Genomic DNA, 24834 nt, shown 5'->3' with positions numbered 1-24834 from the left:
TTTAAGCGAATTGTGAACACCCTTAAAATTAATGGTCATCTAACAAATACGTTTTTTACGATGGACAATGAGGTATGTTACATAGCTATTAATTTTATAAAAATGTTTATACTTTTTTAAATAATAAAAATATTTATAATATGACAAATTCTGGGGAGTAGATTGGGATTTACCCTTCAAAATATTCAAAATTGTGGACCCATCCAATTTGAAGCATATATCCAAGAATCACCCAAAACATTAACATCCGGGGATGTAGCTCAGATGGTAGAGCGCTCGCTTAGCATGCGAGAGGTACGGGGATCGATACCCCGCATCTCCATTTTATTTCTTCTTACCGTGTTTCAATTCAGTTCAACTGCCGAAACCCGCATACACAGGGTGGCTCTGCTTCTGGGCGTTGCGTCTCTGCGTGAGTCTAGCGGAAAAGGTATGGTGACGCCAGGGTCGCGTCGGCGGATGCGGCGAACTAGTGTGAACTGCTGTTGCTTTTCTTTTTGACTACACAGCTTAAGCGATTGAGTACTTATCGAGTTGGACTATGTGGGTGTTTTGTACCAACTTTTTCACAAATTTCTATACAATCCCACACAACTGAGCTCTGTGGGATTATTATCGAACTTCTAATCAGCGGCGGATTTGGTTCTTGTGGGCTTAATTACAAGTAAACTTGTGATTGGGTCAGATGTAACGGAATATTCAATCGAATCAAGAAAAGTTATAATAAATGTACACAAGTGAGGGGGGAGAGAAATATGAAGTAGTGGATAATGAAGAAAAAAAAATATAATTATGAAATTATTTATCCGATCAATTTTTTTCTAAAGAGAAGAAATAAAATGAAGGTTGAATTTGAGTATTAAAAAATTGGTACGATAAAAAATTTTCTTTTATAATAGTACAGATATATAAATTAATTATATATGCATGTATATATATATCTATATACCACATATGATATGAACAAATAGTTGTTCGTTGGGTTTGGGTTTAAACTTGATGCCTTTCGGCTTCATTTTCTATAAGTCTTGCAAGAAGACCTGTAAAAAATATATCATTGTTTTAAGGCTCAAGTCAACAAACAGTTATGTAAAATAAAAATATCGTAGAATAAATCAATAATGATTAATAACATAGCGACAAAAAATGTGTACCCTTATCAGGGAAAAGAGACTTACTTTTATGGCCTAAATCCCTATCGATTGACAGATTGTAGTCCACTTGGGACTCGGGCAAGGTCTCCGGTCGGGGGTCATTCCTCCTTGGATTGTTCACGTTCTTGAGTACATTATTGGGCCTTATCTAAAATGAACTTTCTCTTGAACTGAACGTATTTTCGGGTAATCAACGTATATTTCTAAAAACTTAACTTAAATCCATGCTTATAATTCCTTATATTCCCATGCATTTTCATCCAACCTTTATACTAAAGCTAACCAAATCCCTTCTAGGTAAAAAAAAAAAAAAAAAAAAAAATAAGCACAATCATTCTACCTGTTTCTCATCACATGTTTAATTAATTTGACTAACTTTTACTTTATCAACCAATAATTAAATATGCATATGATATGCCTATTTTTCCACTCCTTTTTCTACCATTTTTTTTTCTTTCTTTTTACAAATTAGTTTAGCTTTAGCTTAATTTTTAATACAAGTACTTATACCTTATCTCCAATTAGTTTATCATATATATATTGGACATCGTTTTCGTTCTTGTATTTTTATGGCAATTGTTATATATTTCTTAAGAAAACTACAACGAATATATATATATATATATATATATATATATAAGAACTTACAAATAAGCTTGGCATTAGGGGATGTAGCTCAGATGATAGAGCGCTCGCTTAGCATGCGAGAGGCACGGGGATCGATACCCCGCATCTCCATTTTTTTCACTCTTAGGACACTCTCAATGGTTTGGGCTTCAAATCGTTTTTTCCTTCAATCTCATATTTATAGTTTGACGTCGGGTATGTGCAGAAATAGATTACTTGATAGCATAATTGTATACTAAATAGATAATCACATTGATAAATAGATAATCACAAAGAGCAGTTGTGTCACACTCCATCAACTTTAGGGATTATTCTTCACTTTTTGACGCCTAGGGGATATCAAGATCTCATGGTTGAAGCCTTGGATTCAAGTGTTGGTATGTAAATAAGTGGGATGGATGCATGTGTGTAGAAAAGAAAAAACTTGTATGTATAATAGTATACACAAGAGTTGTAGCAACAGTAATTTAAAAAAACGGGTTTGAGAGAGTGGATTTGGGTTCGAGACCCATTGGGTCTCAGGTCGGATCAGTCTGGGCCCAAGCATAACTTAATGAATTGGGTTTTGTTAGGATTTGAGCCTGAGTAAGGAATTTCCTATCCAATAATAGACCTAGGTTCAGGTTAAACCTTAGTTCCCCTGTTAGGGCCAGGTTTCGTGGCCCTAATTGGGTCTAGAGGCGGGCCTCAAGTATACTCTCTTTTTTTTAAAATCTTTTTTGGTTGTTAGAGTTCTAACTTTATTATCTATAAGTTTTTTTATAAAGACAAATTATAACCGTTCATGTGCACAACATTGGTACATGCTAGTATAAATTATATATTATTCAAAGGAAATTTTCAGACCAATGAAATATGTAAATATATATATATATATATGTATACACATAATTGTTTGTTTCAAAATTTTCATATTGATCTTGCTCGAAATCAGCGACCTGGATGAGCGACCTCACAACAGTTAACTAACCCTACCAAGATCAAGTGTTGGGTTCCTGGCAAGTAGGGCACGTCCTCGGCAACGACTCTCTGACGCTCAAGTTAGATTGATTGAGTTAAATGTGTGCGATTAAAGGCGTAGATCAAAAAGATTAGCATTAATTACCTCGTAATATAGCGTCTTGAGGTATTTATAGGGCTTAGTCGGGTACTGTAGAATGGGCCACATGGCCTTATCCAAGCTAGCTTACGTCTGCGATCGGACGGCTGGCGTTGCTTGGGTCTTCAAGTCGATAAATGGGTCCGGATCGAGTCAGCTCCGACCCGACCGATAGAAAATACGTGGATCCCGGGCGAAAAGACTAAAATACCCTTCATTAAGGGTATTATAGGCTTTTTTATGTATACCTATCACATATCTTTCAAACATAACTTTTGAGAATATATATTTAAATCTCGTTTATTTTGTGATATGAATTATTTAGATAATAAGATAAAAAAAATTGTATTAAAGTTTTACCATAAGAAATTAAACTAACAAACATGCTAAGAAATTAAATTAACAAACATGCTAAGAAATTAATACAAAAAAATACAAACAAGCTAAGAAATTGAAATTTGTATATTTCCATATACAAATTAACATGGTAAATATAAGAAAAAATTACACTTTCCTCCTATAAAGTTTGGTGTAATTATACGTAGAACCTTCTGTGATTTGAAAAATAATATCTATTAAGCCTTATGTTTGATCTCGTCTAACAAATCAATCCCTCAATTAGTTAAAATTCACTGAATTATTTGATATTAACAAAAAACTGAAAGAAAATTAATATTTACCCTCGATTGACTTATTACTGACTTATTGCAAGTCAAATATTTGTTGCGACTAAACTATCATTTTAACGGTGAAAATACACCTCAATACTTACGGAGATAATTTGATTATAAAAAGATTTATTTGACCTGCAATATATTGGAATAAGTCAATCTAGAGTAAATATAGATTTTTATCTGGATTTTCTTCTTTTTGTTAATATCAATAAATTCGATTGATTTTGAATTATTGGAGGACTTATTTGATAAACGTAAGCAAACCTTAGAGATGCTAGATGTAATTTATCAAATCATAAAAAATTTATGTGTAATTACACTAAATTTTAGAGGAGGAAAATGTAATTATCTCTTAAAACATATACAAATTGCAACTTCCAAATTAAAAATATATCCATGTAATTCATGATTTGTTTCCTGTTACCTTGATTTGCATGCTTATACATATCTGGCCCTCACATCAAACTTATCCAATTAATATATATATATATATATATATATATATAATTATAATAACATTTAGATTGTTAAACATGCTTAATTTGGTCAATAATAAACATATGAAAATTCATAGTCGAGTCAAAACTACACAATTTGGTCAAAAGACCCTTTCGCCCTTCCTATAAATAATAGATAGTAAAAAAAATCTTTATATGCAATCGACCTCATTAGATTTTTAATTTATGGTTAATTATTACTCATTAGACTAAGATCTCTCATACATAACAAAATACCAAAGAAAACAATATGAAATACATTAATTACATAGAAAAATTCAAGCTATTAATAATTGCAAATTAAATAATCTGCTTATAATATCAGAAATTTCTTTCTATGTTATTTTCCTGAAAAATCTATATAAACGAGGGATGCGATGCAACAAACATATATATGTATATTGTAAGAAGAAAAAAAATAAAATGAAGAACAAAGGGGTGATGAGTGTTGTGTCTGTGTTGATGGTGATGGCAGTGATTGCTTGTGTAGCAGGCGCAGATGATCCGGTGGCTGTTTGTGTGAGGGAATGTTACATAACCTGCACGAGCTCTGGAACCCTCGACCCTTTCTGTTTGAAGAGTTGTCAGAGAAAATGCTACCATGAAGACTTGTCGGAGACACTGCGACGACCGGAAAAGGCCGTAAATAATAGTGAGGAGGAGAGTATTGTTGTGTAAGAAAAACATGTTTGGAGAGAAGTATCGGGGGATAAATCTCGATCTGTTGTAATAAAACATGTTATTTCTGAAATATATATATATATATATATATATATATATATGAAGAAATTGTGATTCGATCAGAAATTGTGTTGGAGATTTTGTCATCAAGTTTATAAGAGGAATTAAATAGAGTATTATTTGTTTTCATCGTCTGTATTTTTTAAATTGAAATTATTGATATGTTTAACCAACAGTGGACTGATGATGTGTATCTTTTTTCTTTCTTCATCCAAGTGTCTGAAAAGAGTTAGAAAAAATTGTTTTGACCGGGCAAGTTGTTTTATATTTGTAAGTATAGGATGACAATTTTAGTCCTGTACAAATTCATTTTGACAATTTTATCCTGAAATTTAAAAATTCGAATATTGAGGACAAAATGACTGAAATAATACACATTGCATCCTGTCTACCCTAGAAAAAGTGAAGTCTTTGTGAATTCAAGAAAGGTGGGATTGGTACGTAGGATTGCAATTTGAAGGAAATGCACATTTCCAAATTCATTCCTCGTTTTGATTATTGGTATGTTAGAAGTTAGGGAATACTTACTCCCTCAAATTAGGGATTAGTCATCCCCCATACATGATATTAGCTATTCCCCAGCATATAGGGAATGAAAGTTTGTTTTCTTTTTCTCTTGTGTTAATTTAATATTTAATTTTAATTGTTATTAAATTTGTGCTTTTTTGTATCTAGTATTAAGAAATAGTTATGTATGCATGGTAAGAAAAAAGTGATATTACTTGGATTCACATACTTATTTCCTAATACTAGATATTTTGTGAAATTTGCACTTTGCCATATATAATAAATTTTCGGTCGATTTATATAATAGAAAAAACATCACATGCACTGTATAATGCATGGACACGGATACGGCGACACGAAAAATATAGAAAAAATAGGACACGACATGGCTACATATAATATATATTTTTATTATATATATTCTCAATTTCTCATAAAATTAAAATGTGCAATATGAATAATATCAAGATAAAATATAAAATAAGCATGTCTTAACATCTATATTTTTAACCAAATATGGCTTCAAAATATACATAATCAGTTTATTTTAAAAGTACGCAATGAAAAGTTTTGTAATGTTCAAATTAATTAAATCATCATGACCATCTCCCAAATTTTTAATAATTTCTTCTCAAAACTTTTAGTTAATTTGAGATGAGTGAGTTAATTCTTTTTATTTTTTTTAAGCTCAAAATCCTTTTTTTAAAAAGAATAACCCAAATTTTTAAAAAGAAGGAAAAAGATGTCTAATAATTTTTTGATAAAGACAAATTATAACATTTTTGTGCACAACATTGCTACATGTTAGTATAAATTATATAATATTCATAGAAAAATTCAAACCAATTAAATATATATATATATATATATATACATATAGGGTTGTTTATTTCAAAATTTTCATATCGTTTGATGGAAGAGAAAGAAATCGCATTGTAAAGGAAAAAAAAATATCGCCTCGAAAGGATATAGTTAAACCCCGTTTATTTTGTGATATGAATTATTTAGATAATTATTTATTTTTTGCTATATATTCCCTTACAATAGAATTCTACTTCAGTAAGAAAGTATTTTCAATCAATTCTATAATATTTTTAATCATTAAAAGATAACGAAATTAAATTTTGATTTATCATCCACGTAAAAAAACGCAATTTACGTACTTCCATCAATTAAAGCTTTACCATAAGAATGAAACAAACATGCTAAGAAATTAATTCAAAAAAATTCAAAATAGCTAAGAAATTTAAGTTTGTATATTTCCATATACATATTAACATGGTTAAAATTAATCAGGGATGATCACAGTTCTCTTTTTCTGAGTTTTTTTGTGTAATTATACGTAAATTTTTTGTAATTTGAAAAATTATATCTAGTACATCTAACAAATAGATTCTTCTGTTAGTCAACATTCACTAAATTTCTTAATATTAATAAAAAATTGATATTCACTTTTGACAATGCAACCATGAAGAGTTATCAAAGACAATGCTACCAACAGCCACCACGACGGCAGGAAAAGGCCGTAAATAATAGTGAGGAGGAGAGTGTTGTTGTGTAAGAAAAACATGTTTGGAGAGAAGTATCGGGGGATATATCTCGATGTGTTGTAATAAAACATGTTATTTCTAATATATATATATATATATATATATATTCATCATAGATATGGTGTTGCTTCTTTTATTCTAATTAATTTTTTTTCTAATCAATATATACATATTTTATTCTAATATATACGAGTGATTACATTATCTATTTTTTTAAAAAAATAGTTTTATACACGTGGGTACTAATATGGAAAAAATCCAATCATACAACTAATTTTGAGTTTTAAATTCTTTTTGCCAATAAGGTATAATTTATTGATTAATTACCCAATAAAAATTTGTTCAAATAATAAGATTGAGACTAGTGTCGATTTTAAACAAGATTTATATTAATCTCTTTATTTGTAAATAAATAAAAGAAAATAGAAATTCAGAAAATTTTCCAATTTTGAAAAAAAAGATGACGCATTTTTGGATCTCAAGGAAAAAATCCATACACTTGCTTTTACAAAAGGATCATAATTTTCAACCTAAAAAGTTGTCGATTTGAGTACTACGAATGTAGATATAACTATCTCTATAGTAATTTATTTTTCTCATTTAAACGTAGTATTGAGTTATTAAATTAATTTTTGAATCACTACATGAAAATAGGGTATCAGAAACGGAACCTTAGAGACGGAATGAAATCTGTCTTTATCATTTTAATGATAAATTATTAATAATTTTTATTTTAGAGACGGATATATAATTTTGCTAAAATATGTTATAATCCTTCTCTATATCCATCTCTGATACTATTAAATAATTGCTTAAAATATTGGGATGGCGGCAATTAATTTTCTTGGTTATTTCCATCTGTATTTCCGTCCGTAGCTAATTTTTTCTTTAATTTAGCCACGGAAATTTCCGTCTCTGATGTTGTAAATGAAAATTTTTTTATTTATGAAAATATTAAAACACAAAAATAGGAATGTTTTTTATTTATGAAAATAATAATTAAGTTGTAATTATATGACATCATAATATAACTTTACACTATTCAATATGATTTTTTTATTACAGACTCACTGAATCGAATCACATTGAAAAGTCGAATTTATATATATATATATATATTTTAATTTTGTTAATTATATATTCTATGTATATTATATATTATATGTAACATATTTATATTTAAATGGAAAAATTTCACTTTTGGTCCCGCTAGAATGGGCGATTCTCACTTTTGGTCCCACGCTTTACGTGTTCAACACTTGCAGTTCCAAAATCCTAAATGTTTAACACCTTTAGTCCCACTCCGTTAAAAACTGACGAAAATAGCACGTGACTGTCACGTGCCGTTAGTCAGTTGGTATGGTCCATGTTGGTCAACTGGTAAGTCATTTCAGACGAAGGCAAAATACGTTCTTCTCCCCTTTTCCCCAAATCCAGAAAATAAAATCCCTAATCCCCCAAATCCCTTTTCCCCAAATCCACCGAAAAATCATCCCAGTTTTTGGAGTAAAGAGTGGCGGAAGGAAGATGAGCTTGAGGCACCAAGCTCTCGTCGATTTTTCAGACCCTAAGTACGAGAAATACGGTTAGTAAATTTGCAAACTCTTTTTACGATTTCAACGATATCCTAATCCAACTGAAGCTGTGTCATTTGGGAACAAGGCTGTGGGGAATGTAGTTAAAATAATTTCGAAGTCTTACGAGAAATATGTTGTTGTGTGTTATTTTTGATACATTTTGTGGTCCCCTGATGTTATTGTTTTTGATTTTTTAGGACAAATGGGTTTGTTTTTGTCCATATGTTGTTGTGTGTGTTGTTTTTTAGACATATTTTTTGTCCCTCGATGTTATTGTTTTTGGTTTATGAGAATAAAGGCATGTGGTCCATGCATTTGTTTATCAGAATAAAGGCATGTTGTTGTGTGTGTAATGTTGCTTTATGTTTCTGAGGATGATAAATTATTGTGTTAGTTGTGTATTGTGGTCCCTTTTTCTGATGCATGCTCTTTTATTTTTCTTTTTTTTTTTATATTTTTCAGGGAATGAACTTTTTATCACTATCATTATGTATCATGGGGGTTCAATTATTCGTAGCTCTAAACCTGAATAAGTGGGTGGGATTAAAAGTAAGTTTGACTTTATGGATGTATTTAATGTTACTGTGGAGTACTTGAACAAACTTGCTGAGAAGTTGGATTACATGGGGCCTAAACAATTTTACAGACTACATTTGAACAAATTTACACAACTCAAGTATCAAACTGATATTGTCAAATTTACTGAAGCATACAATCCTAAAAACAGAACTTTTACGTTGTATCTGGAGTGCGTAGAAACCCCAAATAGTCAGCTTGGTTCCTCAAACCCTAATGTTGAACCACAAATGCAAATAAATGTCCAAAAAGGGAAGGGGTAGTAGTGGATGATGGGAATGATTCTGAATTGAATGAAGTTTAATGGGATGAGGTTTGCAGACTAGTGGATATGTATGCAGATGATAATGAGGGGGAGGGTACTGGGCAGGTGATGATGATGAGATTGGGGTAAGTGATGATAATGATGGGGTAAGTGCAGGGAAAGGGGATGATGAGAGTGATAGTTTAGAGAACTCTGAGTATGATGGGTAGGGTGATGATTTAGATGCTTGTGGGGATGAGAAAAGTGGTCAGGAGGAGGTTGAATCATCTGACAAAGAGGATACAACATCAGGTGATGATGTATGCTCAAGTGGAGATGATTTTGACTCTGTTGCTGGTTCTGATGAGGAGAAAAAAGAACCTCATCATGTTTTCAATTCTGGAAACAAATATGATCTCACTTTGAAATTGGGATGATATTTAGTAATAAAACAGAACTAAGAGAGGCAATCCACAGTCATACTGTGTGTACAAAGATGAGTTTGAAAATATTCAAGAATGATAAAAGAAGAGTTTACATTAAGTGTCTAGGGGATGGGTGTCAATGGAGAATGCATGCCCTTAAATTAAGGGAAGAGAGTACATTCCGAATCAGACAGTATAACCCAACACATAAATGTGCTAGATCATTTAATGTGAAGAATGTGAATATCAAATGGTTGTCAACCAAATATGAAGATGCTTTCAGAACAGATCCTAAAAGGAATGTTTAGGTGTCATGTATCAAGAAACCAAGCATACAGAGCAAAGTAAAAAGCAACTGACAAAATTGAAGGCAAAGCTGAAGATCAATTTGATTGTTTGTGGGACTATGCATTAGAATTAAGAAGCAGTAATCCTGGGTCCACAGTGATGATGGTAATGACATATGGGGATGATGGGCAGAGAAAATTTTCTAAATTCTATGTGTGCTTTGATGCTTTGAGGCAAGGGTTTTTATCTGGTTGTAGACCTGTGATAGGGGTAGATGGGTGTCATCTAAAGGGTCCCTATGGAGGTGTTTTGCTAACTGCAATTTCTATTGACCCAAACAATAATTTGTATTTGGCTTATGCTGTGGTTTCTGGAGAAACTAGGGAAGCATGGCAATGGTTCTTTGAATTGTTAAAGGATGATTCGCATATTATAAGGGATGACATATACACTTTTATTAGTGACAAACAGAAAGGGTTGTTTCCTGCATTTGAATATGTGTTTCCTGGGGCAGATAATAGATTCTATGTTAGGCACTTGTATGGCAACATGAAAACTGTTGGATTTAGAGGTTTAGCTTTTAAAAAAGCATTGTGGATTGCTGCAAAGGCGACAATAGTGAGTGAATTTAATTTCAGAATGGAGGAATTTGCTAAACTAAATCCTAAATTGGTTGAATGGCTTAGTGACAAGCCTCCAACACATTGGAGCAGGGCTTATTTAATTGTTTTCCAAAGTATGATATGTTGTTAAATAACATTTGTGAAACATTTAACGGTAGCATTCTTGAGGCCAGAGAGAAACCAATCATGACGATGCTTGAATGGATCAGGGAATGGATAATGAATAGAATTTCAGAATTGAGAGACAGGGCTAGAAAAAAATAGCAAGACAAAAAAATCTGCCCTCAAATCAGAAAAATTGTTGAAAAAAACATTGACAAAGCTGCTGATTGTATACCAATTAAGTCAGATGATTGGTATTATGAAGTGTCCTGTTATGATGGTGCTAGGTATGTTGTCAATTTGCAAAACCACACTTGTACATGCAGAAAATGGGATCTAACAGGCATTCCATGCAAACATGGAATGAGTGCCATATGTACTCAATCCTTAGAGCCAAAGGACTTTGTTAATCCTTGCTATAGCGTAGCAACTTTCATTGAGGTGTATAAGAATGAAATTTTTCCTGTTAATGGCCCTAATCTTTGGGAGAAAAGTGGACTTATCCCATGCCTTCCACCCAACTTTGGAAGGGGTGCAGGAAGACCTGCACGAGCTAGAAGATTAGAGTATGGTGAGCCAGCTAACAAAGGGAAAAAAAGGACAAGAGGCCAAAGGAATCAGATCACCAAAATGAAGAGGCAACCATATAAAGTGAAGTGTCATTACTGTGGAGAAACATGCCACAATAAAAAAGGATGTGCAAGGAAGAAGAAGGACCAATCCGTGGCAAGCATGCAGCTAACAGTTATTGAAAAGGCCCCACAAAAAACTGTAAGTCATTTAATTTAATGTAGCCAACAATTATTGATATCACTAACTTTGATTTAATGTTATTTAAGGAAGTCCACAAGAAAATCCATGAAGCAAGGTCAAATGAAACAAGTTTCTGCAAATTCTGATGTAAGTTGAAATATAATGTAGTGCCATTAATTATGTAGTTGAAACTAATGTTACTTTATGTGCAGTCAAGGAGACTTACAAGATCTATGTTCATTGAGTCATTCTATGGACCAAATCTTGCAGCTTCTCAGTCAAATACCGCTGGAATGGTAAAAAAAATTTTATGTTCATCTCATTAAACTCATTTTTCTTAATTCATGTTCATCTCATTAAGCTGATTTTTTGTAGACAAGTGAACACATGCTCCACAACTTTACACAATGCTCAAAAGTGAACCAATCTTCTGTTAGTGGAGTCCCTTGTCTCACAATAGGAGGAAAGAATTTTGTCACAATGGCAAACTTAAGTGCAGCATTGGATGCAACTAAAAAGAATAAGAAGAAAATAGCTAAGAAGGCAAAATGAGATGCATTGACAATAAGTATTTTGGCTTGTATAGCAACAGATTTTTTATGACTTGTTGGCAGCCGTTTTTGGTTTGTATAGCATCATGTTTCTTGCTTGTATTGGCAAGGGAAATTTGTGAAGTTTCAAGGAACAAAATATTGTTAGATATTGTAAGAAAACTTTTGTCACTTTTGTCAAACCAATGCATTTGAGTACATTTGTTGTTTTTTTGCAATTTAATTTATTGCTTTTGTGCAATTTAGTTTCCATTTTTATTGCTTTCAGAATTTATCCTTACACATTTAAACACAACATAAACTATAATTACTTGCAAAACAGGCATATCCATTAGTCCTTTTACACATAATTGACCATTACTAAAAGGTCATCCAATAATATATAAGAACATCAAATAATGCATAATAACTTATATGTTCAAGCTACCAACATGCATAACAACAACAAAAAAAATCCAACCATTACAAAAATCAAAATTTGATTTCTTCGACGTAATTTTTGAATTTCTTCTTCTTGCAAATTCAATCAGCGCAACAAACCGTGAATTATTATAGTAGCTCTTACGCACATTGGTGGATCAAACCACATAAAAAATCCGCATCCACCTCTACCTCTCCTTGAAAAACAAGTATAAAACCTTCTACCTGGGTTGTCATTTGTCCATGAGGTCCTCAAATGACCAACTTTCTGACAATTGCATTCAGTATTTGAAGAATTCTGAGATGTTTGTGACATCTTTTGGCCTCTGAAAAAAAGATGAGAATGTAGTGTGGTGTTTGTGGGTTTGTTTGGATATATATATAGCAAAAAAATGCGTCTTTTGCGCCATTATTTCCCTCCAAATACTGTACACAAGCATTGCAGTCTGTTTTCAGTGCCAATTAAAAACTAACTAACGCCACGTGACAGTCATGTGCCATTTCCATCAGTTTTTAACGGAGTGGGACTAAAGGTGTTAAAAAATTAGGGTTTTGGGACTGCAAGTATTGAACACGTAAAGCGTGGGACCAAAAGTGAGAATGACCCTATCTAGTAGGACCAAAGTACATTTTGCCTATTTAAATTATATAAAGAAACTAATATATTTAATATTTATTTAATTTATATAAATTATATATATATGTATAAATATATAAATATATATATGGAGACTTGCCTAATTTTAAGTCATGAACCTCTCTCTCTCTCTCCCCTATTAACTCAACCTCAACTACCCCTCCTCTAACTCTCTCTCTCTGTCTCTGTCTCTCTCTCTCTCACTCACGGCATCTCCTCTGACTCTCTCTCTCACGATCCAAGAAGAAAAGAAAGAAGAAAGCAGTCTCTAACACTCTCTCTCTCGGCGGCTCCGACGCCTTCGACATAGCTTTTTTTCGATGTCAGGTAATTTTTCTTCTTGTAATTATTTTAACAATTTGTAGAAGAAATTTAAATGGTTTGAAGGTGTTTGTTGAAATGTCTCATTGAACACCTCTATGTTCTTCTAATCAAAATATTCATTTTTTTGCTGAAATATATTGAAAAACGAACGATTTGGCTGATTCAAAACTCTGCCTCGGGCCGTGATAGCATATTTGTATTATTTTAAGAAATGTAAGCCAGGTTCTTTTTTGATTCATGTATCAGTATTTTTGTATGTGACTTCGTTTCTTTAGTCTATTGTCCGCGATGAGTGTTGATTCGCTTGCCTGGACTTTACATTCGCGATTGGGTCGGCTATTTTTTGTTTTTATTCTTTTTATTGATTTTTCCAGTTATGCTTATACCAGCTAGAAATGCATTTGAGGTGGTTTTAATTTTGTGATAAGTCGGGATCTTGTGTAGATTACAATAGGAAAAAGTTTTTACACAAACATTTGTGGATTTGAACTTTGTCTTTGGTAACCCACAATTTCTTAATAATGGACAAATCAAATGTCCATGCTCTACATGCAGCAAAACAAGAATTTTGAATCGGAGTGATGCACATTTACACAGTAAAAAATGGGTTTACGCAATTTATTGACATGTGAATTAATATTGTTTTGTAAACTATAGAAAAAAGAACTTGGTAGAGAAGTGACTGATCTTGAGTTATTTCGAAGATGCCATAGAAAGAACAAAGGAATTGGAGAGTTCATCGACAACAAATTCAAAAGAATTAGTGTAAGTATAATTTGTCATTGGATTTAATTATTGGTTAGAATATATGTTGAGAAATTTTGCTAGACTTTTATTACATAAATGTTCCTTTGTATCTAATGTACTTGCACAGTAAGACTACCTTGCAAAAATGAGTTGTATTGATATTTTTTCACAGTCTTCATTCGATATCTCAACTTGGTATGATATCACTGGAGGTCCTTCTAAAGGACGCTTATATGGATTTGGATGTAGCTCCTCATCTACAAGTTCAAGTTCAGTCAGTTCTACTCTTAATGCATCAGACCAGAAGATTAATGAGTTAACAAAAGCCATGGAGGACATGCGCTCTAATGCTACAAAAATGAAAGAAGAACTTTCAAGACGAGAAGAAGAAAATAGAAAATTGCTTGAAATTTCTCTTGAACAAGCTCAAAAGAGGGAGGAAGAGGCTCGGAAGAGAGAGGCAAACCTACAGGAATTAGTTTGAAAATTACTTCAAGATGTGGGATACACAAACCATCAATTTGCTGGTGGGTCTGGACAGTAGGAGCAACAACATTCCAGGAAAGATAATTAGTTTATTTTTTTCTGTTGGTTGTTTATAACCTAGTTTATATTAGTGTTGTTGTATTATGAGTATCTTTTTTGTTAATATTTATTGTTCTTGTTTGGAAAATTTAGATTTTGGTATTGATGGAATGTATGTGATGTTATGATGACCAAGATATTAATTTGGGTACAGAAATTAAAAAATCTGCCCAAAAAAAACCAAACATGACTAAAGACGGATTAGAGACGGAAAATTTTAAAAGTTTAGAGGCCGAATTAGAGACGGATTAGAGGCGGAAATTTTTACGGTTTTAGAGACGGATTAAAGACGGAATATTTTCTGCATTTCAGGGATGGGATTAGAGACGGAATCAACAAACAAATTGCTCTTGAAAAAGCTCGAAAGAGGCTCGGAAGAGGGAGGCAGACCTACAATAATTAATTCAAAAATTACTTTAAGATGTGTGATACACAAACTATCAATTTGCTGGTGGGTATAGATAGCAGGAGCAACAACATTTCATGAAAGATAATTAGTTTATTTTTTCTATTGGTTGTTTATGACTTAGTTTGTATTAGTGTTGTTGTATTATGAGCATCTTTTTTGTTAATATTTATTGTTCTTGTTTGGAAAATTCAGATTTTGGTATTGATGGAATGTATTTGATGGTGTAATGACCAGGATATTAATTTGGGTACTGAAATCAAAAAATCTGGCCAAAAAAAACCAAAAAAAATTAAAGACGGATTAGAAACGGAAAATTTTGAAAGTTTAGAGGCCAAATCAGAGACGGATTAGAGACGGGAATTTATAAGGTTTTAGAGACGGATTATTTTCTGCGTTTCAAAGACGGATTAGAGACGGAATATTTTCTACGTTTCAGAGACGGAATTAGAGACGGAATTACGGAATTAACAGAGAAATACTTCACCTTTAGAGACGGATTAGAGACGGAAGTTCTTTTTTTATCGACAGAATTAGAGACGGATTGCCTACGGAAATCAGAGATGGATTACACTTAAACTTTCTTCTTGTTTGTCAACGGAATCAGCGACGGAAATGTTCGATCTAAGAATTAGAGACGGAATATTTCCGTCGCTAATAATTTAGCCACGGGGCTTTCAGCCACAGACTGCGGCGACCGATTCTTTTGTCGCTAATTTGTTATAGAGACGGAAATTTGTTATTTTTACTTATGTTATTCCATTTTAAATGAGTTGGGAATTTTAGATGTGTTAAAAAAAATAAGTTCTTAATTTTTTGTCCTTAAAGTTAATCTATGTTAGATATATGTTTGTTGGCATATGAATATGTACGGAGAAATTGCAATTTTAGTTCTGTAAGTATGGGATGATAATTTTAGTCCTGTACAAATTCATTTTGACAATTTTATCCTGAAATTTAAAAATTTGAATATTGAGGACAAAATGACTGAAATAATACACATCGAATCCTGTCTAGTCTAGAAAAAGTGAAATCTTTGTGAATTCACGAAAGGTGGGATTGGTAAGTAGGAATGGAATGAGAAGGGAATGCACATTTCCAAGTTCATTTCTACGTTTTGATTGGTGTGTTAGAAGTTAAGGAATACTTATTCCCTTAGATTAGGGATTAGTCATCCCCGTACATGATATTAGCTATTCCCCAGCATGTAGGGAGTGAAAAAAGTATTTTTTTTCTGTTTTTCTTGTATTAATTTAATATTTAATTATAGTTGATATTAAATTTGTGCATTTTTTTTATCACAATCCCCTTTCTCTGAGTTTTGGTATAATTATACATAAATTTTCTGTAATTTGAAAAATTATATCTAGTACCTCTAACAAATAGACCATTCCGTTAGTTAAAATTCACTGAATTTGTTGATATTAATAAAAAATTTGAATGAAAATTGATATTTACTCTCGATTGACTTATTACAGGTAAAACGTTTTTTCCAACCAAACTACCATTTTAACGGTGAAAATATACCTCCACACATTCATTAACATGCAAAGACGTATGAGGATAATTTGGTTATAAAAATATATATTTAACCTGTAATAAATCGACAATAACTCAATCATGAATATATTTAGATATTTGTCCACTTTTTTTTGCTAATATGGCAAATGCAGTGAACTTTGACTAACATATAAACTTATTAGTTAGTCGGAACAAACTTTAGAGATTTTAGATATAATCTTTTAAATTATGGGTTGTCTATTTGTAAGTACACCAAATCTCAGATAATAAAAGTGTAATTACCCCTATAAATAATATACAAAAAGAAAATTCAAATTGCAACTTCAAAATTAAAAATATATCCATGTAATTCTTTTTGTTTCCTTTTAACTTGATTTGCATGCTTATACATATCTGGCCCTCATATCAGACTTAAATGGTGTTGATAATTAGATTTGGTAATATTTAATTACTCAGTTTACTAACTTATCCAATTAATAATAACATTTAGATTATTAACATGTTTAATTTGGTTAATAATTAATAAACATATATAGTATGTTGAATAGTAATTAATAGGAAATTCCTATAAAGTCAAAAATTAAAAATAGTATGGTATATAATGGTAATTAATAAGAAATTTCTACAAAAATTTAAAAAAGAAAAAACCCTAAAAAATCTGAAAATTCATGATCGAGTCAAAACTACACAATTTGGTGAAAAGACCCCATCCTATAAATAATAGATAATAAAATAATTCTTTACATGCAATCGAACCCATTAGATAATTAATTTATGACTACTTACTACTCATTAGACTAAGATTTTTCATATATAACAAAATATCAAAGAAAACAATATGAATAATATGAAAATTATTATTTACATAAAAAAATTCAAGCAATTAATAATTGCAAATTAAATAATCTACTTATAATATCCGAAATTTCTTTCTATATTATTTTCTTGAAAAATCTATATAAATGAGGGATGCGCTCACACTGCATGCAACAAACATATACAAACTGTAAGAAGAAAAACATTATATATAAGAAAATGAAGAACAAAGGGGTGATGAGTGTTGTGTCTGTGTTGATGGTGATGGCAGTGACCATTGCTTGTGTAGCAGGAGCAGATGATCCGGTGGCTGTTTGTTTGAGGCAATGTTACATAACCTGCACGAGCACTGGAATCACTGACCCTTTCTGTTTGAAGAATTGTCAGAGACAATGCAACCATGAAGAGTTGTCGAAGAAAATGCTACCAACAGTCACCACGACGGCCGGAAAAGGCCGTAAATAATAGTGAGGACGAGAGTGTTGTTGTGTAAGAAAAACATGTTTGGAGAGAAGTATCGGGGAATATATCTCGATGTGTTGTAATAAAACATGTTATTTCTAATATATATATATATATATATATATATTCATCACAGATATGGTGTTGCTTCATTTATTCTAATTAATTTTTTTTCTAATTAATATATACATCTTTTATTCTAATATATACGAGTGATTACATTATCTATTTTTTTTAAAAAATAGTTTTATACACGTGGGTACTAATATGGATAAAAATCCAATCATACAACTAATTTTGAGTTTTAAATTTTTTTTGCCAATAAGGTATAATTTATTGATTAATTACCCGATAAAAATTTGTTCAAATAATAAGATTGAGACTAGTGTCGATTTTAAACAAGATTTATATTAATCTCTTTATTTGTAAATAAATAAAAGAAAATAGAAATTCAGAAAATTTTCCAATTTTGAAAAAAAGATGACGCATTTTTGGATCTCAAGGAAAAAATCCATACACTTGCTTTTACAAAAGGATCATAATTTTCAACCTAAAAAGTTGTCGATTTGAGTACTACGAATGTGGATATAACTATTTAAACGTAGTATTGAGTTATTAAAATAGTGTATTAGAGACGGAACTTTAGAGACGGAATAAAATCTGTCTTTATCATTTTTAATGATAAATTATTAATAATTTTTATTTTAGAGACGGATATATAATTTTGCTAAAATATGTTATAATCCGTCTCTATATCCGCCTCTGATACTATTAAATGATTGCTTAAAATATTGGGATGGCGGCAATTAATTTTCTTGGTTATTTCCATCTATTTTTCGTAGCTAATTTTTTCTTTAATTTAGCTGGAAATTTCCGTCTATGATGTTGTAAATGGAAACTTTTTTATTTATGAAAATATTAAAACACAAAAATAAGAATATCTTTTATTTATGAAAATAATAATTAAGTTGTAATTCTATGACATGATAATATATATATATTTGTATAATTATAATGTATTATTTAATTTTAATTAATTACAATAAAACTTAAAGTAACTTTTTATTAATTCTTTTTATTTTAATAAAAAAAACACATTTCTCTTAATATTTTTTCTCACCATCGAAGATTTTGAGCTCAACTCGAGCTCGAAAAATTCGAGCCCGAGTCGAGCTCAATTTTGTCGGTTCATAAGCTCACAGCTTTTTCTACTTTTTTTATTTTTTATATATATTTTTATTTTTGAATGTTTTATATATTTCATTTTATATTTAATATTTGATCAATTCTATAATCAAAACTGACCAAATATTATAATTATTAATCAATATCATATATTTTATTTTGGATGGTAATAGTGATGGTTGAATAATTTTAATTATTATTTTATTATATATATAATGAGATCAAAAAATTTAATTAATAATTACGATATCTTAAAATATGGTTACTCGATTCACACTAAATTTAAATATATATAAGACCGTGTCCATGAGATCATATCGGACGATTTGATTTAAAATCACATGGCCTGATTCTACGATACACTGACTTGAATGATTATTCTTATGTTCTGAGTACGATATCTTGACATCCATATATCCAATAAGTCTAAAACTTTACCAAGTGTAATTTTCTGTAAGCATGATCATATCTAATGGTTTGATGAGAATTTTGATGGTCCGATTAACCTATGTTCAACAATGTAAGATGATAGTTAAATCAATATAATACTAACATTTATAAATGTATAAATTTACTACAGATTGTGAACATATATTAATCTCTGCTACAAAATATTTTTATATATTCCAATTGCATTATTTCAAATAATTGATATTTTATATAACTTTAAACTGTTCAAAATGATTTTTTTTATTACAGACTCACTGAATCGAATCACATTGAAAAATTAAATTTATATATATATATATATATATTCTATATATATTATATATTATATGTAACATATTTATATTTAAATTATATAAAGAAACTAATATATTTAATATTTATTTAATTTATATAAAGTATATCAATATATATATATATATATATGGAGAATTGCCTAATTTTAAGTCATGAATCTCTTTCTCTCTTAACTCAACATCAACTACCCCTCCTCTAACTCTCTCTCTCTCACGGCATCTTCTCTAACTCTCTCTCTCACGGCCGAAGAAGAAAAGAAAGAAGAAAGCAATCTCTAACTCTCTCCCTCGCGGCGGCTCCGACGCGTTTGACACAGCTTTTTTTCGACGTCAGGTAATTTTTCTTCGTTGTAATTTTTTTTACGATTTGTAGAAGAAATTTGAATGGTTTGAAAGTGTTTGTTGAAATGCCTCATTGAACACCTCTACGTTCTTCTAATAAGAATATTCATTTTTTTGCTGAAGTAAATTGAAAAACGAACGATTTGGTTGATTCACAACTCTGCCTTGGGCCGTGATAACATATTTATATTAGTTTTAAGAAATCTAAGCCAGGTTCGTTTTTTATTCATGTATCAGTATTTTTGTATGTGACTTCATTTCTGTAGTCTATCGTCTGCGGTGAGTGTTGATTTGCTTGCCTGGACTTTACATTTGCGATTGGGTCGGCTATTTTATGTTTTTATTCTTTTTATGTATTTTTTCGGTTATGCTTATACCAGCTAGAAATGCATTCGAGGTGGATTTAATTTTGTGATAAGTCAGGATCTTGTGTAGATTACAATAGGAAAAAGATTGTACACAAACATTTGTGGATTTTACTAAGCTTTTTCCTCAATATTTGAAAATGTTAAAGTTTTAGTAGACCGAAAATGAGATCTTTTCCCCTGGCTTTGCTAACATAGCGTGTTATGTTCTATATTTAGTCCTATGACTTACAGTTAAGAGGAAATTGTAATTATCTGTTATTTTTTAAAGGGACAATTTTATTGAACAATATAAGAATGGTGGTATATCTAAAATTGCTAAAAATTGCAGAATAATGAATATTGACCGTAGTTGGATGTGGAGGCGCTTGGATGATAATGGGTTTCTTTTAAATGAATTTGTAACAAGGGTTGATCAGGAGTTCTTGAACTTTGCCTTTGGTAACCCACGATTTTTGAATAATGGACAAATCAAATGTCCATGCTCTAAATGCGACAACATGAGATTTTTGAATCGGAGTGATGCGCATTTAAACATAGTAAAAAATGGATTTACGCAATTTATTGACATGTGAATTAATATTATTTTGAAAACTATAGGAAAAAGAACTTGGTAGAGAAGTAACTGATCTTGAGTTATTTCAAAGATGCCATAGAAAGAACAAAGGAATTGGGGAGTTCATCGACAACAAGTCCAAAAGAATTAGTGTAAGTATAATTTGTCATTGGATTTAAATATTGGTTAGTAGATATGCTGAAATTTTGTTAGACTTTTATTACATAAATGTTCCTTTGTATCTAATGTACTTGTACAAAAAGAATACCTTGCAAAAACGGGTTGTACTGATATTTCTTCACATTCTTCATTCGATATCTCAACTTGGTATGATATCACTGGAGGTCCTTCTAAAGGACGCTTATATTGATTTGGATGTAGCTCCTCATCTACAAGTTCAAGTTCAGTCCGTTCTACTCTTAATGCATCTGACTAGAAGATTAATGAGTTAATAAAAGTTGTGGAGGACATGCGCTCTAATGCTGCAAAAATGAAAGAAGAATTTTCAAGACGAGAAGAAGAACATAGAAAATTACTTGAAATTGCTCTTGAAGAAGCTCAAAAGAAGGAGGAAGAGACTTGGAAGAGGGAGGCAGACCTACAAAAATTAGTTCGAAAATTACTTCAAGATATGAGATACACAAACCATCAATTTGCTGGTGGTCTGGACAACAGAAGCAACAACATTCCAGGAAAGGTAATCAGTTTATGTTTTCTGTTGGTTGTTTATGACTTAGTTTATATTAGTGTTGTTGTATTATGAGTATCTTTTTTTTTAATATTTATTGTTCAGGTATGGAAAATTCAGATTTTGGTATTGATTGAATGTATTTGATGGTATAATGACCAAGATATTAATTTGGGTACATAAATTAAAAAATTTGCCAAAAAAAAACCAAAAAAATTAAAGACGGATCAGAGACTAAAAATTTAGAAAGTTTAGAGGCCGAATCAGAGACGGAAATTTGTAAGGTTTTAGGGACGGATTATAGACATAAAATTTTATGCGTTTCAGAGAAGGAATTAGAGACGGAATAAACAAACACATAACTTTACCTTTAGAGACGGATTCGAGACAGAAGTTCTTTTTTTATCGATGGAATTAGAGACGGATTACACTTAAACTTTCTTCTTGTTTGTCAACAGAATCAGCGAAGGAAATGTTCGGTCTCAGCATTTGAGATGGAATAGTCCGTCGCCAATAATTTAGCCACAGTGCTTTAAGCCACGGACTGCGGCGACGGATTTTTCCGTTGCTAATTTGTTATAGAGACGGAAATCCTAATTTCAGAGACGAAAATTTGTTATTTTTACTTATGTTATCCCATTTTAAATGAGTTGGGAATTTTAGATGTGTCGAAAAAAATAAGTTTTTAATTTTTTGTCCTTAAAGTTAATCTATGCTAGATATATGTTTGTTGGCATATGAATATATACGGAGATATTGCAATTTTAGTTCTGTAAGTATGGGATGACAATTTTAGTCCTGTACAAATTTATTTTGATAATTTTATACTGAAATTTAAAAATTCGAATATTGAGGACAAAATGACTGAAATAATACACATCGAATCCTGTCTACCCTAGAAAAAGTGAAATCTTTATGAGTTTATGAAAGGTGGGATTGGTACGTAGGAATGGAATGAGAAGGGAATGCACATTTCCAAGTTCATTCCAACATTTTGATTGGTGTGTTAGAAGTTAGGGAATACTTATTCCCTTAGATTAGGGATTAGTCATCCCCCGTACATGATATTAGCTATTCCTCACCACGTAGGGAATGAAAGTTTTTTTCTTTTTTTCTTGTATTAATTTAATATTTAGTTATAATTGTTATTAAATTTGTGTATTTTTTGTATCACAATCCCCTTTTTCCGAGTTTTGGTGCAATTATGCATAAACATCCTGTAATTTGGAAAATTATATCTAGTACGTCTAACAAATAGATCATTCCGTTAGTTAAAATTTACTGAATTTGTTGATATTAATAAAAAGTTTGAATGAAAATTGATATTTACTCTCGATTGACTTATTACAGGTAAAATATTTTTTCCAACCAAACTACCATTTTAACGGTGAAAATATACCTCCACACATTCATCAACATGCGAAGACGTATGAGGATAATTTGATTATAAAAATATCTATTTGACCGACAATAAATTGATAATAACTCAATTATGAGTAAATTTAGATTTTTATCCACGTTTTTTTGCTAATATGGCAAATGCAGTGAACTTTAACTAACATATAGACTTATTAGTTAGTCGGAACAAACTTTATAGATGTTAGATATAATTTTTTAAATTATGGGTGGTCTATTTGTAAGTACACCAAATCTCAGATAATAGAAGTGTAATTACCCCTATAAATAATATACAAAAAGAAAATCCAAATTGCAACTTCAAAATTAAAAATATATCCATGTAAGTCTTTTTGTTTCCTTTTACCTTGATTTGCATGCTTATACATATCTGGCCCTCATATCAGACTTAAATGGTGTTGATAATTAAACTTGGTAATATTTAATTACTCAGTTTACTAACTTATCCAATTAATAATAACATTTAGATTATTAACATGTTTAATTTGGTTAATAATTAATAAACATATATAGTATGTTGAATAGTAATTAATAGGAAATTCCTATAAAGTCAAAAATTAAAAATAGTATGGTATATAATGGTAATTAATAAGAAATTTCTACAAAAATTTAAAAAAGAAAAAACCCTAAAAAATCTGAAAATTCATGATCGAGTCAAAACTACACAATTTGGTGAAAAGACCCCATCCTATAAATAATAGATAATAAAATAATTCTTTACATGCAATCGAACCCATTAGATAATTAATTTATGACTACTTACTACTCATTAGACTAAGATTTTTCATATATAACAAAATATCAAAGAAAACAATATGAATAATATGAAAATTATTATTTACATAAAAAAATTCAAGCAATTAATAATTGCAAATTAAATAATCTACTTATAATATCCGAAATTTCTTTCTATATTATTTTCTTGAAAAATCTATATAAATGAGGGATGCGCTCACACTGCATGCAACAAACATATACAAACTGTAAGAAGAAAAACATTATATATAAGAAAATGAAGAACAAAGGGGTGATGAGTGTTGTGTCTGTGTTGATGGTGATGGCAGTGACCATTGCTTGTGTAGCAGGAGCAGATGATCCGGTGGCTGTTTGTTTGAGGCAATGTTACATAACCTGCACGAGCACTGGAATCACTGACCCTTTCTGTTTGAAGAATTGTCAGAGACAATGCAACCATGAAGAGTTGTCGGAGACAATGCTACCAACAGCCACCACGACGGCCGGAAAAGGCCGTAAATAATAGTGAGGAGGAGAGTGTTGTTGTGTAAGAAAAACATGTTTGGAGAGAAGTATCGGAGGATATATCTCGATGTGTTGTAATAAAACATGTTATTTCTAATATATATATATATATATATTCATCACAGATATGGTGTTGCTTCTTTTATTCTAATTAATTTTTTTTCTAATCAATATATACATCTTTTATTCTAATATATACGAGTGATTACATTATCTATTTTTTTAAAAAAAATAGTTTTATACACATGGGTACTAATATGGAAAAAATCCAATCATACAACTAATTTTGTGTTTTAAATTTTTTTTGCCAATAAGGTATAATTTATTGATTAATTACCCAATAAAAATTTGTTCAAATAATAAGATTGAGACT

The 24834-nt window shown here is 30.8% G+C and overlaps 1 protein-coding gene, 2 long non-coding RNA genes and 2 other non-coding genes across 10 annotated transcripts; all 5 read left to right on the top strand.

Annotated features, from left to right (window-relative positions):
• The first annotated feature begins 249 nt into the window (after nucleotides 1–249).
• Nucleotides 250–322, top strand: TRNAA-AGC (transfer RNA alanine (anticodon AGC)). The gene has a single exon. It is a non-coding gene; the product is annotated as a tRNA-Ala (tRNA).
• A 1497-nt stretch (nucleotides 323–1819) lies between these two features.
• Nucleotides 1820–1892, top strand: TRNAA-AGC (transfer RNA alanine (anticodon AGC)). The gene has a single exon. It is a non-coding gene; the product is annotated as a tRNA-Ala (tRNA).
• Nucleotides 1893–10121: 8229 nt separating this feature from the next.
• On the top strand, nucleotides 10122–11989 carry LOC148788709 (uncharacterized). The gene is made up of 4 exons (XM_088878106.1): nucleotides 10122–10695; nucleotides 10932–11455; nucleotides 11650–11733; nucleotides 11813–11989. The coding sequence occupies exons 1-4, from the start codon at nucleotides 10122–10124 to the stop codon at nucleotides 11987–11989; spliced, it is 1359 nt and encodes a 452-aa protein (XP_088734232.1).
• Nucleotides 11990–13154: 1165 nt separating this feature from the next.
• LOC105157602 (uncharacterized) lies at nucleotides 13155–14789 on the top strand. Of its 3 annotated transcripts, none has more exons than XR_847458.3 (3): nucleotides 13155–13372; nucleotides 14027–14134; nucleotides 14366–14789. It is a non-coding gene; the product is annotated as an uncharacterized LOC105157602 (long non-coding RNA). The 3 variants fall into 3 exon arrangements; XR_847456.3 differs by having other exon boundaries at nucleotides 14289–14789; XR_016064498.1 differs by having other exon boundaries at nucleotides 14244–14789.
• A 5207-nt stretch (nucleotides 14790–19996) lies between these two features.
• Nucleotides 19997–24585, top strand: LOC105157601 (uncharacterized). Of its 4 annotated transcripts, none has more exons than XR_016064503.1 (4): nucleotides 19997–20168; nucleotides 21142–21249; nucleotides 21479–21794; nucleotides 24287–24585. It is a non-coding gene; the product is annotated as an uncharacterized LOC105157601 (long non-coding RNA). The 4 variants fall into 4 exon arrangements; XR_002286713.2 differs by having other exon boundaries at nucleotides 24284–24585; XR_016064501.1 differs by lacking the exon at nucleotides 24287–24585 and adding an exon at nucleotides 22244–22431.
• Nucleotides 24586–24834: the final 249 nt, after the last annotated feature.

Source organism: Sesamum indicum, linkage group LG3 (genome assembly GCF_026168435.1).
Source record: "Sesamum indicum cultivar Baizhima isolate 11 linkage group LG3, ASM2616843v1, whole genome shotgun sequence".
NCBI classification, from domain to species: Eukaryota; Viridiplantae; Streptophyta; class Magnoliopsida; order Lamiales; family Pedaliaceae; genus Sesamum; species Sesamum indicum.
The sequence above is the reverse complement of the archived record's forward strand: the minus strand, read 5'-3'. Positions and strand labels throughout refer to the sequence as shown.

Bases quoted from the DNA above. Each gene is read 5' to 3' on its own strand.
- LOC148788709 (XM_088878106.1), top strand. From the start codon at position 10,122: ATGGTAATGACATATGGGGATGATGGGCAGAGAAAATTTTCTAAATTC. The intron at 10,696-10,931 runs GTATGATATGTT...CAATTAAGTCAG, and splicing joins TTATTTAATTGTTTTCCAAA to ATGATTGGTATTATGAAGTG. The intron at 11,734-11,812 runs GTAAAAAAAATT...GATTTTTTGTAG, and splicing joins AGTCAAATACCGCTGGAATG to ACAAGTGAACACATGCTCCA.